At 35.8% G+C, this 19,123-nt stretch overlaps 1 protein-coding gene across 16 annotated transcripts in view; it reads left to right on the forward strand.

The window, feature by feature from the left end:
• The window catches only part of FMR1 (fragile X messenger ribonucleoprotein 1), a 38,811-nt gene extending 20,881 nt beyond the window's left edge, over positions 1-17,930 (forward strand). The window contains exons 9-17 of one of the 16 annotated variants that reach the window (XM_024240316.2): positions 28-106; positions 3,611-3,720; positions 4,576-4,710; positions 5,189-5,251; positions 7,363-7,449; positions 9,924-10,119; positions 11,664-11,846; positions 12,331-12,413; positions 15,484-17,930. In XM_024240316.2, the coding sequence (XP_024096084.1) occupies positions 28-106; positions 3,611-3,720; positions 4,576-4,710; positions 5,189-5,251; positions 7,363-7,449; positions 9,924-10,119; positions 11,664-11,846; positions 12,331-12,413; positions 15,484-15,645 (1,098 nt within the window). In that variant the 3' untranslated portion in view covers positions 15,646-17,930. 16 annotated transcript variants of the gene reach the window in all.
• Positions 17,931-19,123: the final 1,193 nt, after the last annotated feature.

Genomic DNA, 19,123 nt, shown 5'->3' on the forward strand with positions numbered 1-19,123 from the left:
GTCTTAAAACTTTTCCCCTTTTATTAGGATCAGGATGCAGTGAAAAAAGCTAGAAGCTTTCTCGAATTTGCTGAAGATGTAATACAAGTTCCAAGGAACTTAGTAGGTAAGTCAGAAGTATCTGTTGACATATAGTACAACAACTAAGTTTAGGTAAACAGTTTATTTATAGTGATAGAATTTCATTTTTTCTTACTGGTGGGTATCATTTAATTGAAACATAGTCTTTGAAATATGATCTGTTCTTATAGCGTACAAAAAAATATTTGTTAAGTATGATGCTCAAAGGTTACATTTTCAGAAGGTATTCAAAAGAGATTGCTTTTCTAGTTCAAACCTACTAATACCTGAAAGGATAAATCTTGCCCAGCCCTCCTGACTGTATACTTTTTATATCTTAAAATTAAATAATTTTTCAAAATGAATGATATTTGGGAGCTTTATGATTTGAAATAGATTTGTATTTGATCTTTCTTATGGGACTATAAAATGATAGCATTCATTTTAATTATCTCAGGGTTGAAGATCTGAACATAGGTTACTTAAATCTAAAAAGTTCCAAAGCTAGAAGAAACTTCAAATGTCTCTGGGACTTTCTGCAAAGTCAATAGTAATTCTTCATTTTGACTTGAGTACTGTTTTATGACCATCACCATCGTGAGTATCAGCAAATATTTAGGAGCTCTTCACCAATACTCCTAAATGCTGCAGATATCTTTAGTAGAACATATCAAAACCAGGTGCAGTTTTATCAAGAAAGCTACATATGTTTTTAATTTGTAAATAAAATTGGGACATACTGCCTATATGTTTTTTATCTTTTAAACTTGAGATCATGGCCGTTTTATATAAAGTAATACATGTTCTTTGGAAACTTTAAAGAAGAAAGTAAGGACTTCTCATACATTCTGTTTACGTAGTTTCAGTGCTAATTTAGCCTGCTTTTTTGTCAGCATAGAATCATAAACATCTTCCTTGTCATTAACAAACACTAGAAATGATAAATGTATCTCCCAAAGAAAATTAGCTTGAAGATAAAGTACAAATAGTAGGGAAATAATGCAGAAGTGTTAGCTCAGCTGTATACTACAGACAACTGGAGAATGTGTTTGTAATGTTACTAAGGTAACTTGCATACCAATTGTATGTGTACGGAATGTATGCATAGCGCAAGATAAAGTGCTAATCTCAAGACAGTCGGGTGATGAATAATATTTATTTTCTTCTTTACAGCTTGTCAAGCAATTGCATACCTTTTGTAGTTAGAAAGGTTATTGTAAATTTAGGAATTCTTATGGAAAAAGAGCCAGTAGTTTGTTTGTTTTTTTTAATAGCAAATGAGTAGAGAATTATGTGTCAGATTCATTAAAGTTGGTTTTGAAGGTGGCATGATGGTAGTGGGGAAAGTGCTTGGGCATTGGAGTTGGATCTGGATTTCAGTCCTACTTTATTCTTTGGTAGCAGTGTGACTGTGGGTCACTGTCTTAGCCCCCTTGAGAATTATTTTTCTTACCTATCAAATGTGATAATAGTATCCACCTCACAGAGTTGATGTGATAATTAAATTGGAAGATATAGTAGGGGACAATTCTGGACACAGTAGGGGACTCTGTTCTTCACCTTATTCAAAACAACTCCATTTCAGTAGAACAGAATCATAGTAAATTGCTCTTTGGGATTTGGAAATAAGTGTGTAATGTAGAATTGGATTATTTGCCATTAAATATTAAAAGTAGATTCTACCTGTGGTTACCTGGAAAGAAGAGGATCTCAGAAATAGCCAGAAAGACTGCTAAAAGTAAATCAGCCTTGTTTTTGTTTTGTTGTTTCTAGTTAGTAAAATGAGATAATTCTGTTTTAGAGATGGTCCATTGCAACACTGGGAACGTTGGAACTTTTCAGAAAGCATTTTTGTGTAAGATTTTGCAAGGCAGATATTTAGAGAGGTGTCATAATCAGTTTTGCATGCGTTTTGTTTGAGTCAACCAACATTATTTGTGATCTCTATTTTTCACAAACTCTCTTTAGTGTGTGCACTAATTTATCTTTCCATTAAAATTGGATTCTTCACTCATTAAGAATGAATTGGTATGACTATTCAGTCAGCTATAGTTAACACACAGTACTTAGGATAGTTAAGATATTATCTTAATAAAAAATCCCCAAATCTCATTTTTCGTTTGTTAACTCACTTAGATCTTTATTAAAGTCAACATTAATTCATGAAAATATAAGTGTTGCAGTTTAAAATCAAACTGTGTGAAGACTCCAAGTAGCTTCTCTCACCTCACCTTTCCCCTTTTCATTATAGAAGAACAGAAATAATTGACAGAAGGACCTAGACCAAGAATCCTGATTTAATGGTGTCAGTTCTGTTCTATGACCAGTCAAAGAGTTTCTAGGGGTGAATGAGGCAGCCACACACAGCAAGAATGTCAAAGCTATGCTCTGATTACAAGAGCCACAAGAATTTTTTGTGAGAAGGCTTTTCACTGAGGTCTTATCTAGCATTGGCTCAAAGCAAATTTTTGCTTCCGTCTTTTCCCCCAACTTTGCCTTGAGCTTTGCCTTTAAAGGCAAAAAGGAAAAAATGGAAGATGAGATGGTGAGGGCAAGCACATGGTGGATGTGGCCAATGTAAGGGTACTTAGGTACCTTGGGTGAGCCCTCAGAATCAGATGTAGTTCACATGTACATTTCTAGAATTAGTAATTCTTAAGTTTGTAATGTCTTGCTTTTACCACTCGTGTGATGATGCAAATGAAAGCGGTCATTTTCCAGTAATGTATATGATTGTAAAATAAATAAGGAAATGATCAAGTACCTATTTTTTACTGGTACCTGAAATCCCAAGTTTTAATAGATGTTACTGAAAAATACTTAAACTGGTTTTAAGCTTTTTCATTGTGGTTTTGAGTTATCTTAAAGTGAGTTTTCTTAATCTTTTACTCTGTGACTAATCCCTTCACTTTTTAATATATTGCTAAAGTTTGTAAGTAATGCACAGGAGTGATACTCTGTTAACACATTGACCTTGAAGAATTTGTATTCCTTTTGGATGTATGTATAGCTGCTTAAGCCACTTTCAGACTTAGATTATCTTTTATAAATGTGCCTTTCATACAGAATTCTGAAAATATTTACCATGGACAAAGAAGCAGATTTAAATCAGGTACAGATGAGAATTGAAAGTGTTGAATAAGTGAATATATTTCCCATGATCTCTCCTTTTTTCTGAATTCTTATAGAACTTTGCAGAAAGAATGATACATACCACAGGACCAGCAAGTTTAAAGTGTACCCTTTTGAGCAAAAATAAGAGGCTATCTTTGAACTGCCTTAAAAATTCAAAACTACCGAATCAGTTTGCAAGTATTAGTTAACTCTGGTACCTGACCAAAGGAGTTTAAACAATGATGTCCTAATTAAACGGAAAACCAGATTAACCATCTTGTTGAAAAGAGTCTCTACTTTGGTTTTGAAATCTTACAATTCAGTACATACACATAAAAATATCTGTCTGTATGAATGTAATAGTTTACAGTAGGACTGTGCTTACTGCTTTGAGGTATGTGTTTTTAAAACCAACCTTGATTTATTTATTTCTTAGGCAAAGTAATAGGAAAAAATGGAAAGCTGATTCAGGAGATTGTGGACAAGTCAGGAGTTGTGAGGGTGAGGATTGAGGCTGAAAATGAGAAAAATGTTCCACAAGAAGAGGTATGTTACAGTGCGAATATTTTGTGGCTCGTATAATAAAAGTAAAAGTTTTTTATGTGATATGTTGAGGACCTCCGATATGTGCATAAAGTGAATGCAGATATTCTGATTATCAAGCATGCCCGCTATAATTAATGTTATAGTTGTAGATAATGGCCCCTCTCTCCTCTAATGCTGTGAGTTTGGATTAGTCACTTTATTGAATTCTTTTTTCCTAATCTTTAAAATGGGTGGTTATAAATTTTTAAATATGAGACATACATCACTGGGTCGAGTGTTAATGACAATTTAATAAAATAATATATATGTAAATGCTTTGTAAAGCACTTTGTAAATGTTAATGTTGCTGACAAAAGCAAAATTGGAACACAGGTTAGGTTTTCTGGCTTTCATCTTTTCACTTTTTTAGTTTGGGGATTGTGTAGTATGTGTGTTTATTCTGTGTGCTTTAAATTTATTTCTGTGCTTAATATCTCTTCCCCATCCTCCTTACCTTTAAATTCTGTAACCCTTTTATCTTCATAAGTATATGCTTTTTGTAGCAGCTTTTAAAGTATTTGCATGGGGTAGAGAGGTGAGGATGCACCTTTCTGTGCAATAGTACTCTTAAGATACTATCTCATCAAAGAACCATAATTTTTACATATTGTCTAGCTTTCTTTTTGAAAGATTCTTTTAGCTAAAGTTAAATCTTTTTTTTCTGCTTACAATTTGTATTCTGTAATTTTGTAAACCAAAACTGTTTATAATAACTTAAATTTTTAAAAAATATGATGATTGATAACATTAATAGAGCTAAATAAAGTCTTAAATTGGTCCTTTTTTTCTCTTTTGTGTTTTCTGTTTTTTACCAAGGAAATTATGCCACCAAATTCCCTTCCTTCCAATAATTCAAGGGTTGGACCTAATGCCCCAGAAGAAAAAAAACATTTAGAGATAAAGGAAAACAGCACCCATTTTTCTCAACCTAACAGTACAAAAGTCCAGAGGGTAAGAATTACTTGTCACTTTGAATTACAATACAAGTAATTTGTCTCAGATGTCACAATTGGTTAGACTTGTAGGCTACTTATGTTCTATTTTTTTTTCAAATGTAATTGCCAGCTTATGAGATACTACATATTAATGTGATACATATTTTTCAATTTATTCACAGTAACAACTCTTATGTGCATAAACACAAAATAATGGGGTTGCATTTAGTGGTCACATTTTTCTTTTGACAGTGGACTCTCTTTCTTCCATGCCTTCTCTCTTTAAATTTTGCAGGTATCATAGCTCAAAATACACCTTCTCTTAGATGCATTAGTTACTGCTTGAACCATATTTTAGAAACTAATTTTCTCTATTTGAACTAATCTGTTTAGACATGGGTTTAAAAGTCCTGCAGTGAAAGTCCTGCGTTCAGGCTTCTGTGTATCGTTTGTTATAGTTAATGACATCCCTTGCATTCCTTATACTGCTTTAGGTGTTAGTGGCTTCATCAGTTGTAGCAGGGGAATCCCAGAAACCTGAACTCAAGGCTTGGCAGGTAGGAAAACATTCCTTGAGAAATACACTTTCAGTTTATATTTTAATGTTTATTCCCCTTGTTAAGAAAGATTACAAATGATTATCAGGATTAGGGACTGGAGGGAGGAGTGTTTGTGGGTATGTGGATCCATTGCCCTGGAGTTAAAGCTTAAACACCTTCATGCCGCTTGTAAGGCTTTTCCCAGTTACTTGCCCAGTTATCATCTTTAAATTATCTTCTCCCTTGCACTCTAGAGAAGCTTAAGCCGTACTCTGAACATTCTCGTGCTTATTTTGCTTCTAGACGTATGTACAGGTTTACTCTGCCTGGAATGCTTTTTCTCCTCCACATGTCACTTCATTTTGACCTTATTCCTTACAAAGTTTTCCTTGTGCACTTGCCAAAGATCCCCACCCTGACTGGTTCAAGAGCCTTCTCCTTCTGTTTTGTAGTGTGCTCACCCCTAGCATAGCACTTAAACATAGATGTTTATTTGTTGATCTCCTCAACCACATTGTAAGTTCTTTGAGGGCAGGGAGAGCCGGTGAGAACTGTTTATGGAAAAAAATGTTGTGGACTCATGGATTAAAAGCAAAGGTGCCATTTTACAAAGAGGACTATAACGGCAAGTGGATTGGATATGTCTCATTGCCGGGCAGCCCATTATCCCAGAACATAGAGTAACTTTTTTCTGGTGTCCGTACTGAAGGCCATCATTCCATTCTTGCCTTTCTTCATTTTAATTTACTATTCAGGTCTACTCGTGAAGTGCTTAAATTAGAGTGGCCCTTGGGGTACTCCAACAGTTTAGACATGTTGCAAGAAAAGATATTTGTAAATAATTTGCTCCAAAGTCAATCTAACTAAATCTATTACATAGGATTTTAAAGCTTATTTTGGTGATATTTGACCCAGAGGGAAGGGTGTAGCATTCATTCCATCACATGGTATTTTGGGAAATAATACAGTTAAAGGCTTTGTAACAAATAAAGCTTGTTGAAGAAAAACCCAACATGCAGAAATGAATTGCCAGTTATTAATTTGCACAATTGTTTCTAGGTTGCCCTATGACTTGTGAACAAGAAGTAGTTGGTTTTTTTCCCTCACCGTGTGTGTATATATATATATATGGGCTAGGAGTACAGACATTTAGCATATGCCTTTTAAAAATCTGTTCTTATGTTAAGTAGTGTCCATAAAGAGAAGTTCAAACTTTCCTTGTGATTCAGCCTTTTAAAATTTTCAGAGTACATTATTGAAATGTGTATGGGCTTGATAAAACTTATGCTTGTCAATGTACCTATTTTTTTGTCTCACAGATTATTCAGTGCATTTTTATCCTGATGTTTTTGTTTGTATTTTGTGTGTACTCTATTTACTTGGTTAGCAGAAGTAATGTACTTTTTACTTTTGTACCCTTGGTATTTCATTTTGATTTTTTTTTAAAGAATTTGATCAGCCAGGCACGGTAGCTCACGCCTGTAATCCCGACACTTTGGGAGGCCAAGGCAGGCAGATCGCCTGAGCCCAGGAATTCGAGACCAGCCTGGGCAATGTGGCGAAACCCCATCTCTACAAAAAGTACAAAAATTAGCTGGGTATGATGGCATGCACGTGTAGTCCCAGCTATTCAGGAGGCTGAGGTGGGAGGAACACCTAGGGCCTGGGGAGGTCGAGGCTATAGCGAGCCATTATCATGCCACTGCACTCCAGCCTGGACAACAGAATAAAAAGGCCCTGTCTCACAAAAAAAGAAAAAAATTTCATCAGGATAAAGCCTTTTGTAAATGAATTAGAGTATCTTATACTACTCATTTTGTTTATACATCTCATGTTAAAGCTTGTATAATTTTGAATTATACATTTTGTGATTTTGCTGGTACTGAATACTAGTCTTTATAATAATCTGATACGTTTAAAAGGTTGCTATTGATCTATTCATATTCACAGTAGATGTGTAAAGTAGTATATCAACTACTTTTGTTTTCATATATTGATTTATATTTACAGCAAACATTTGTATACCTGCTATTCACCAGATCCTGTGCTAGAGAATTAGTCATTATTTGCATTTTTCAGATTAATCTGTCATTACTTTTATAGGATCATTGTTGCAATTTCTTTTTCAGGGTATGGTACCATTTGTTTTTGTGGGAACAAAGGACAGCATTGCTAATGCCACTGTTCTTTTGGATTATCACCTGAACTATTTAAAGGTGAGAACAGAAAGAACTTTAACTTCTAATCCTTTTGTACTAAAATATACAAACTTTATAGTAGATCTTTCAGCAGTTAGGACTCATTCTAGCCTGTGCAAAACACTGTATGACTTGTCAAAGGTAATAGAGAAAATACATTGTTTAGCTTATAATTTTTTTAAAAAATGGAAGTCTTTATAAATTTAAGTACCAATATACCAGTTTTCAATAAAATTTTATACTTCCCTTTATTCTTCTCTTAAACCCTTACACTCAGTTTAGGCAATCCTGTACATAGCCTATTAATCCATTTGATCCTTTCTAGCATTTTGGTTTTTTCCAGGCAAAAATTTGTGTCTATAACTCTTGCCTTTATTGTTCCTTTTATGTCATTTATCAAGGAAATCTAAGCATTTCATGAAGTTCTTTGTTTAAATGTTTACCCTCTCTGTTTTTCTCTTTACTGTTATTCAAAATACAAACTATTTGTGTCTTCTCATAAATGTTCAGTTTAGTTAGTGTGATGCAGTTATGCCTCCTTAAAATGTCAAACTGGAAAATAGGAACAAGGAGGCTACAAGGTGTAGTGGAGCAAGCACTGGATTGGCAATCCAGCAATTTACTTATAAGACTTCAGCAAATGAACTAGCTGTGTTACTTTAGGCAAGTCATTTCCCTACACTGGATGCTTCTTGAAATTCCTTTTGGCCAAAATGTTCTATAATTTAATGAAATGGAAACTGATCTACTTCATTTTCATAATGTTTTATTTGTATCCGTACATACCAAAATTATAATGTAGCTGGTATTAAATGTTTTTAAAAAGCATTTCAACTCTATTTTATTTATGGCATTAAGAATTTTTTTGCTGATTTCTTGAAAGAAATAAAAAGTACATGATTTCTGCTTGTGTGTAAATAAGAATGAAAGGAAGAAAAAGTGTAATATTGGGCATGCCATTCATTCTTATGGTGGCCAGTTAATTAAAAGTGGGAAGGTTTCATCCAGCAAGGTTTACATGGGTAGGATACCTCTTTGATTTTTTTTTAAGTATGTTTATGTGTAATCTTTTGTGTGTGTTTCTTCATAATTAGCTTAAATCATTATGAAGGCCTGGAGAGTTAGGATTACATTGTATCAAATCCCTTGTTCTTTTGACTAATGTTCTTTCTTAGATCCTTTGATTTATTCTCAAGAATATCTTGTTTGGTTATCAGCAGCTGCCCTGTTGCCATTCTTTCCATCACCAGAACTTCCCTTGTTTGGGCCTGGCATCTCTCACCAAAAGGTGACTGCTTTGCCCCAGTGGAATAACCTGGACTACTGTTCTGTTTTGCAAGATATTCCCATTCCATGAGCTATTACTGTACCTTTGGAGGAAGTCACTCACTCAGCTGCAGTCTCTCCTTTGCTCAAATTCTATGTAAAACAGGTTCTGGTGTAACTATGTAAATTGCTAAAGATGGCAGAGCACAGATGAAACTGACCAAATCCTTACCTGACCTTTCTTTTCCAGAAGCTGCCACAACCAAGATTTTAGACACTTAGCTTTACAGGGGTTTCTCCAATGACTGTTCATATAGACAGTCTCTATGATAACCTCTGCTTCACTGAGACACCTACTACTACTATAGTTATGAATCTGATTCCCTGTAGCCAGTAAATGAGATGTTCATGAGTGGATTGGAAGGACAGTGGTTAGAAATGAGGTTTCATCTGGTTTTAACAGAACCCAACATACTGGAAGTGCTTTTTGTAAGGGTCTGTCATTGGACCCCAGGTGTATATTTCTATCAACTAAATGTATACTGTTTCTCGTACTTGTTGTAGCAGAGTTGTGGTCTTTAGGAAGTTTTCAAGGCATGATGTAAGACCTAGCTGTCTGGTCAGCTATTAAATAGTTTTGTTTTCCCCTCATGAGGAATAGTCAGCATTTTCAGTTGATGAAAAAATCATTGTTCCTTAACCATAGTATATGTTCTTTTTAAACAAAAGATGGCCCAAACTCAATGCTTTGTAAATTAAGATATTAACTGGCAGATCTATTTTAATCAAGATTATTTACAATGTGTGATTTTTAAGGTTAGCTGGTTATACCTTGAATGTCATTTATCTATATTCATACATTTTAGCATGTTTTATTTAATATCCTATCATGAAGAAGTCCCCAAAATAGCATATCTGTGCCTTAGCAGTAGAATAATTGGATAATAGTGCCAAATTAGACAACTTTAAATTTTATTCAGTATAATTTGAATGCTGAGTGTTTTTGTTATATCTCTAATTCTCGACATCAATAATCTGTTATCTGTAGTAATTTTCTTTTTAAGGAGATCATTCAATTTCCTGATAATTCTGTGTAACAGTGTTTACTGTAAATTTAGAACTGAAATTGAAATATTCCAGTATATTTTTATCTGATGAAAAGGAGAAAGGTTTTATTAAGTAAAATGTCAAATTATTTTTACTGTTATCTTGTATATTTTAAATAGGAAGTAGACCAGTTGCGTTTGGAGAGATTACAAATTGATGAGCAGTTGCGACAGATTGGAGCTAGTTCTAGACCACCACCAAATCGTACAGATAAGGAAAAAAGCTATGTGACTGATGATGGTCAAGGAATGGGTCGAGGTAGTAGACCTTACAGAAATAGGGGGCACGGCAGACGCGGTCCTGGATATACTTCAGGTACAAACTAAGCATTTTACTCAGTAACTTTATCTGTTCCTAGACTTACAGCTGCTAATCTCTAATATTCATTAGAACCCCATTATAACAATTTGTCGCTACATGGTTTCCAATTCACAGTGGCTTAAATTGTGTTATAGGAGACATAGAGTAAAAACCTGATAATAAACACGTTGAGTTCACAGGGCAGGTGCAAGTTCTGTTCATGCTCTGATTGGGGGTAAATCTGCAAAGCCCTTGTGTGTTGATGACTTTCTTAAGGCCTCTCCTGATTTTATAACTGTATAGTCAAAACTTTCTTCATTTGTGTACTGTGGCTCATTTTTTTTTTGTCAGGTATGTGCTGGTCATACTTGCTGGATGGACTGTGTAAATCAGGGGTCTGCCTCTTGTGGCTCATAAGGTGATTTTGAGTGACGTGGCCAAAGTCAGCCCTAGGCACAGTCAAGAAGTAGGCGAAGTTTCTCTTTGCCTTCCCAGCTTTTCTGTCCGTGCTTCTTTCTTCTCTCCCAGTACCTTTCAGTGAACCTGATCCCCACCTGCCAGTGCCTACTGTCTTTCTTGCTCAACTGTGTATCTCCTTTGTAACTTGCTAATGATGGTATAAGATATAATCCATCTCACGCATATTTGCATTTCAAAAAGGAACTCTTTAAGATGGAAAAGCCTTCAAGATCCACAGGAATGAAGCTATAATGGTGAAGCTATAATTGGTCATTAGCTCCAACAGAGGAAGAGAGAGGTAGTAGAGTTGATATTCTGGAGTTGGGGAGAGTTACCTACTCCTAAGGCCAACCTTGAACCTAACCCCTAACCCCTCTCCCAACAGTCTGTTCTTTTTACTCATGAATTTCTGCCTCACCGTGGAGCTCTTTTTCTCCACTCCTGTCCTCTTAAGTCATTAACCCCTTCAGGCATAATGAATTTATTATAGTAATTCTTTATTAATGATCAATTATTGTAATGGGAGTGGGAGGGCAGGTTGTGGACCAAACATCAGGCAAGCGTGTATCTGCCTTCAGCTAGATCCAATCCATGACCCACAAGAGACCCTTCCCTGAAGCAGTTGCCATGGTGGCCTCCTTTGCCACCCTCTCAGAAATGACCAAAATATATACATTCCCCTCTGTCCTGGGCCAAATCTTGCTAAAAGGAGCTCTCTTTTTAGAGGTTTTGTTTATCAAGGTATCACACTTAACTGTCGTAGATAATCTTTTCCTCCAGAGAGTATAGATGTTTAAAGGAACACAGCTGTTTAATGATATGGCACATTAAGGTTTGAACTTAGGTGGCTAATAACATACTTTTTAAAAATGAATATGAAACATGTTTATAACCGAAATTACCTCAAATATTGCAAAGCCCTTCATTTTGAGTTTAAAATTTTGTTTTATGAAATGGAAGGTGATAATACTCTTTGTGGGCTTATAAATTGGGAAGAGTTTTGGATTACCCCTGAAACGTCTCTGGAAGCTTCTGTTAACCTCTTTTTTTTTTTTTTTTTTAAAGTCAGACAATGGTATATAACTTTTAACTCTCGATAGGAACTAATTCTGAAGCATCAAATGCTTCTGAAACAGAATCTGACCACAGAGACGAACTCAGTGATTGGTCATTAGCTCCAACAGAGGAAGAGAGAGAGAGCTTCCTGCGCAGAGGAGACGGACGGCGGCGTGGAGGGGGAGGAAGAGGACAAGGAGGAAGAGGACGTGGAGGAGGCTTCAAAGGTATGGAGATCTTCATTAAGAAATCAAAGTGAATTGTAACAGCTGTCTTGAAGTTCCATGAGAAATTCTACTGATGCAATGAACTGTTATCAAGATCCCGTCTCTCCCGTTTTATGCTGATCACCATAGGAAAGGGGTCAGCCTTCCACTTGTGTAGAAAGAAAGAATATAAGGCAGCCTTCCTTATGGTTCATATAGATATATGAATAAATGCTGATAACTAGTTCTGCATCTTTGTGGGTCTAAACAGTATCCCTTCATTAACTCACATTGACCTGTAGATGGAGAATTATAATAACTGTGAAATATTTTCTGTTACTTGGCAGCAGGCTAGATTATTAGCCATTGTGTAACTGGAATCACTGGGGTATTGATTACATTTCAGATTCTGTGGTTGGTTTAAATAGAGGATGTGGGAATAAAGAACTTCCAGTAAGCATTTCAGAATCAGTAACTGTTGAACCCTTTGAAAATATTCTCATAGGAAACGACGATCACTCCCGAACAGATAATCGTCCACGTAATCCAAGAGAGGCTAAAGGAAGAACAACAGATGGATCCCTTCAGGTAAAACCTGTCTGCCTCTTTTCATCTTAATTGTTTGAATATGGTAGTTTGAGATTTATGAGTTTATTTTACTTTATTAAAAACATGTTCAAAGATTACAAATCCAGTTTATGTGAAATATTTTACCTTCAACATTACAATTGTAGTCAATCTTAGTTCTTTGTGACAAGTATACAGATAAGAGGATTTCGCTAGAGAATATGCAGTCTGAGTATTTGTGAAGACCTTGACAGCCACACTATGATTTTATTATTTATTATTTATTTTTATTTTTTTGAGACAGGAGTTTGGCTTTTGTTGCCCAGGCTGGAGTGCAATGGCGCAATCTCGGCTCAGAGCAACCTCTGCCTCTGGGGTTCAAGTGATTCTCCTGCCTCAGCCTCCTGAGTAGCTGGAATTACAGGCATCTGCTACCATGCCCAGCTAATTTTTGTATTTTTAGTAGAGACAGGGTTTCACCATGTTGGTCAGGCTGGTCTTAAACTCCCAACCTCAGGTGATCTGCCCGCCTTGGCCTCCCAATGTGCTGGGATTATAGGCATGAGCCACCGTGCCCAGCCACACTATGATTTTAATACCACATTGGTAGACCTACAATCCCCCAGAGAAGGAACATCCTGGGATGTACTTAGAGACCTCATTAAACCTTATGTGTCTTTGCTCCCCTGAGTTAACAGGGATAGGGTATTCTCTTTCAATAGAAAATAAGGAAAAGAAGATGTCTCTCTTACAACTAATAATCATGATAGACAGAGCTGATGATATTCAGCTAGTCTCCATGCTTGGTCAGTCATCTGCTTATTTACAGCCAGGACCTAGTCCGAGGATCCCTTCTCAATTGGCTGTCACCAGTGCTAAACCAATTGTTAAATAATTTTAAAATTATCTCCTGAGCACATCCAGGCACCTTTGCTAAGTGCTTTGTGTATGTTTTATCTCATTTAATCTTACAGCAACCCACTGAGGTAGTTTTATTATTCCACTTTATAGGTGAGTGCACTGTAGCTTCAGTCCTTTGCCCACAGTCACATAGCTAGCATATGTCCAAATGATAGTCAAACCTTAGTGTCTGATTCTCTGAATCTATGTTGTCGTCTTTTTCTGTAACTTTTAATTCTTAAGTAGTTAGGGTTCCTTCCTGACTATGGATTCATTTAGGACCATCACCCAAGATTAGTGAGAGATACTTTTTAAGACAAAGTTTATGATGGAATATTTGTTGGAATTCATAGCAGCTCAAAGTGAGTGTTAACTATTGGTGGGTTCTTAAGGACCAGCATGTCCAAGGGATAGATAGATTGGTAAATTACTATATGTACCTGTCTTTTACAAAGCTATAAGATATTTATGTACCCATTTTGTAATTCTCCACTTAAACTGACATGTTTGATGAACTTGGCAGTCTAACTGCATTGGTTAAAAGGATGCACATTTATATTTCTAAATGAAATGGAATACTGAATTTAAAAGGTGATGTTTTCTCTATTAAGTATGAAAATCGATACAAACCTGGCCGGGCACGGTGGCTCACGCCTGTAATCCCAGCGCTTTGGGAGGCCAAGACGGGCAGATCACCTGAGGTCAGGAGTTCGAGACCGGCCTGGCTAACATGGTGAAACCCCATTTCTACTAAATACAAAAAATTAGCCAGGCGTGTTGGTGGGCACCTGTAATCTCTAGCTACTCGGGAGGCTGAGGCAGGAGAATTGCTTGAACCCGGATGGCGGAGGTTGCAGTGAGCCGAGATCTTGCCATTGCACTCCAGCTTGGGCAACAACAGCAAAACACCGTCTCAAAAAAAAAAAAAAAAAGGGGCCAGGCACGGTGGCGCACGCCTGTAATCCCAGCACTTTGGGAGGCCAAGGCGGGTGGATCACAAGGTCAGGAGATCGAGACCATCCTGGCTAACATGGTGAAACCCTGTCTCTACTAAAAATACAAAAAATTAGCCAGGCATGGTGGCGGGCACCTGTAGTCCGTCCCAGCTACTCAGGAGGCTGAGGCAGGAGGATGGCATGAACCTGGAAGGCGGAGCTTGCAGTGAGCCAAGATCGCACCACTGCACTCCAGCGTGGGCGACAGAGCGAGACTCTGTCTGGGGGAAAAAAAAAATACAAATCAAAGTACTGAATCCTTGGTAACGAGACATTTAAAACACATGCACATACCCACTACTTAAACATACTTTGAAATTACAACCATTTGGGGATGTTTTTAGCGTTTGTGCTTGAAGTAGATCAATATTTGTAGTTGTTTTAGTTCCATTTGTCACTGTTAACTTTCATTTGTACCTCTGGAATCAGCAGTGCTGTATTCAGCATTGGCACTTAAAATATTTTATAGCTCTTAGAACACTATTTTTTAAATTACATTAATCTTTATACTCTCCTAGGATTCCAGTCCTTCCACAAATTATTATATTCAGTTTTCTTTATACCGTTCCATTCTTCAGATAGAGTTCAGGTTTGTAGGATCATCTGAATTTTCTTAGTGAAATACAAGCCAGTATAAACCAAAGCTCGTGTTTTTCTACTGTATGACTGTGGGAGCTCTCTGTATAGAGAAACTTGATCTTATCTGTGATAGATATAAAGATGTAAATTAAAGTCTAGTTAGTGAGTTATTTGAGGGTAAAGCCAGAATAGGAAAACAGTTTGTTTCTCTTTTCCTGGGCTTCACAATCTTTGGAGAATCACTAATTTTATTTTAACTCTAGTGTTAGAGGCATGTATGTCTTCTGGTAATCAGTAATAGTAATTCATTTTACCTGTTTGTTTCTCACTGTTTTATTCTACTTAGAAGAAGACATGATAGGATTGTGAGTTTTTCTCTAACTTTGGATGCAGTGAGATGACCAGTGTGTTCCAGTTAAAGAAGAAGAGTGTTTTAAAATCATAAACCAAATAAAGAATCCTGCCTTACATTAATTTCTTGCACTTCTTCTGTTCTCATCTCCATTTCTCTTTTTAACATGTGGAATTTACACTTCAGGTTTAAATTTCTTTGTCAGGCCAATTACAGATTACAGTAGGATATGGTCTGTGTATATAACAACTATAACTTGTTTTAGATCAGAGTTGACTGCAATAATGAAAGGAGTGTCCACACTAAAACATTACAGAATACCTCCAGTGAAGGTAATCGGCTGCGCACGGGTAAAGATCGTAACCAGAAGAAGGAAAAGCCAGACAGCGTGGATGGTCAGCAACCACTCGTGAATGGAGTACCCTAAACTGCATAATTCTGAAGTTATATTTCCTATACCATTTCCGTAATTCTTATTCCATATTAGAAAACTTTGTTAGGCCAAAGACAAATAGTAGGCAAGATGGCACAGGGCATGAAATGAACACAAATTATGCTAAGAATTTTTTATTTTTTGGTATTGGCCATAAGCAACAATTTTCAGATTTGCACAAAAAGATACCTTAAAATTTGAAACATTGCTTTTAAAACTACTTAGCACTTCAGGGCAGATTTTAGTTTTATTTTCTAAAGTACTGAGCAGTGATATTCTTTGTTAATTTGGACCAGTTTCCTGCATTGGGTGATCATTCACCAGTACATTCTCAGTTTTTCTTAATATATAGCATTTATGGTAATCATATTAGACTTCTGTTTTCAATCTCGTATAGAAGTCTTCATGAAATGCTATGTCATTTCATGTCCTGTGTCAGTTTATGTTTTGGTCCACTTTTCCAGTATTTTAGTGGACCCTGAAATGTGTGTGATGTGACATTTGTCATTTTCATTAGCAAAAAAAGTTGTATGATCTGTGCCTTTTTTATATCTTGGCAGGTAGGAATATTATATTTGGATGCAGAGTTCAGGGAAGATAAGTTGGAAACACTAAATGTTAAAGATGTAGCAAACCCTGTCAAACATTAGTACTTTATAGAAGAATGCATGCTTTCCATATTTTTTTCCTTACATAAACATCAGGTTAGGCAGTATAAAGAATAGGACTTGTTTTTGTTTTTGTTTTGTTGCACTGAAGTTTGATAAATAGTGTTATTGAGAGAGATGTGTAATTTTTCTGTATAGACAGGAGAAGAAAGAACTATCTTCATTTGAGAGAGGCTAAAATGTTTTCAGCTAGGAACAAATCTTCCTGGTGGAAAGTTAGGAGGATATGCCTGCTCTTTGGCCTGATGACCAATTTTAACTTAGAGCTTTTTTTTTTTTAATTTTGTCTGCCCCAAGTTTTGTGAAATTTTTCATATTTTAATTTCAAGCTTATTTTGGAGAGATAGGAAGGTCATTTCCATGTATGCATAATAATCCTGCGAAGTACAGGTACTTTGTCTAAGAAACATTGGAAGCAGGTTAAATGTTTTGTAAACTTTGAAATATATGGTCTAATGTTTAAGCAGAATTGGAAAAGACTAAGATCGGTTAACAAGTAATACGTTTTTTTTCTTTTTTTTCTTTTGTTTTTTGAAGTGTTGGGGTTTGGTTTTGTTTTTTGAGCCTTTTTTTTTTTAAGTGAAATTTATTGAGGAAAAATATGTGAAGGACCTTCACTCTAAGATGTTATATTTTTCTTAAAAAGTAACTCCTAGTAGGGGTACCACTGAATCTGTACAGAGCCGTAAAAACTGAAGTTCTGCCTCTGATGTATTTTGTGAGTTTGTTTCTTTGAATTTTCATTTTACAGTTACTTTTCCTTGCATACAAACAAGCATATAAAAATGGCAACAAACTGCACATGATTTCACAAATATTAAAAAGTCTTTTAAAAAGTATTGCCAAACATTAATGTTGATTTCTAGTTATTTATTCTGGGAATGTATAGTATTTGAAAACAGAAATTGGTACCTTGCACACATCATCTGTAAGCTGTTTGGTTTTAAAATACTGTAGATAATTAACCAAGGTAGAATGACCTTGTAATGTAACTGCTCTTGGGCAATATTCTCTGTACATATTAGCGACAACAGATTGGATTTTATGTTGACATTTGTTTGGTTATAGTGCAATATATTTTGTATGCAAGCAGTTTCAATAAAGTTTGATCTTCCTCTGCTAAATTGATGTTGATGCAATCCTTACAAATGATTGCTTTTAAAATTTTAAGCTAGGAAAAGAAATCTATAGAAAGTGTTCTGTTACAAAATGTAACTGTTACCATTGGAAATTTCACGTCATAGGAAGTTAGCCTTTATCTACAAACTTTCAAGAACTTGTTTAATAAAGTGAAAAACTCAACCAAATGGTACAAAACCACAGTGTACCATTACAATATGCACTAAGTCTCTTTTTTACAAAGGCTGTATTCAGCAAGGCGCTAACTTGCTTAAATGTGAATTACTAACTTCTAAAACTGTACTTTGATTCACATGTTTTCAAATGGAGTTGGAGTTGATTCATATTACAATATTTGTGTGCTAAACGTGTATGTTTTTCAGTTCAAAGTCATGATGTTTTTAAAATCTTATTAAAGTTTCAAAAATCTGAAGATTGTTTATCTAGATGTAAATTTTTATTAAAAAGTTGCACTTATGAAAAAGCAAAAAATTAGTCTGACAGATGTTTGCTCCTGGTTTTAAATTTCTACATTTGACAAAAACTAATGATATGTGGGGGGAAAGTTATACAAAGTAAATGTATGTTGCAAATAATCTTTTATGAGCCCTTAAAAGGCAAAAACGAAGATACTTGAAAATAATTCTCCATATTCCCAGACATAAGATTTCAACACATTTATTACATAGGGTGCCACTAAACCATATTAAACATATACTCCTATTTGTGCACACATAAACATACCCTGCCCTTTGGAAAAAAGTATGTCTATGGAGTAAAAAAAAAAAAATTGATTTAAACATCTCAGTAATAAAATAAATGAGAGGTTTGTAGGTAGAATGTGCCTGGGAATTGACTATTGTAATCACTTCAAGGAACTCTGGCACAGCCTACCCGCCTAAAAGGTACAAATGGAGAGGTGACAGTGTCAGTGTTCTACCCAGTGTTAGAATCCAAAATGATGCTAGACAGCCTCCTCTACATTGATGAGTTTTTTTCCCCAGAAAAATAACTATTTTCTGCTCTTCTTGTTTTTCATTCCGATGCTTTTGTGGTTCTTTGCTACCCATTCTGTCTAACTGGGCATCATTAGTGGTGGGTAGGCTGAAACCATACTCAAGTAACTTGTTTGGATTTTCCTTGTTTCACAGTAGTTTTCAGCACTACACATGAACAGCCTGTTGGAGGCAGCCAGCTTAACACTCAACTTGGCGCTCTCAGAGCCATCTCTCATCTGATGATGGTCTTAGAATTCCTGGTGGCTCGGAATATACGTCTTTTAGAGGCAGCAAAATGATTCTGACCCTTTTGAGCCAGTTTCAGTTTCATGGCCATAAACAGCCTTGTGAACCTCTATGCCTCTGATAACCAGTTATTCTGAAATAGTCATTACCATGTGCTAGTCTTGATTGTTCATAAGGCTTAATGTATCAGAATTTAAATCTTGAGCATCTTTTTTTCTCTGTTTATGTGAGGTCCTTTAAAAAGTTTTATTTCAGTTTCTCTCTGTGTACCATAATGAAACTGGGGAAATCCATTTTAATTTTTTTAATATACTAAGGGGTTTTCTGTTAGTGAGAGAGGCTTGCTCTGTGTTAAACTCACAGGGAAGAATTATCCTTCCCCTGGAATACAGACCCACGGTGCAGCTAGCAGTGCTCTGGCCTTTGCATGAGAGAATAATA

Source organism: Pongo abelii, chromosome X (assembly GCF_028885655.2).
Source record: "Pongo abelii isolate AG06213 chromosome X, NHGRI_mPonAbe1-v2.0_pri, whole genome shotgun sequence".
NCBI lineage: Eukaryota > Metazoa > Chordata > Mammalia > Primates > Hominidae > Pongo > Pongo abelii.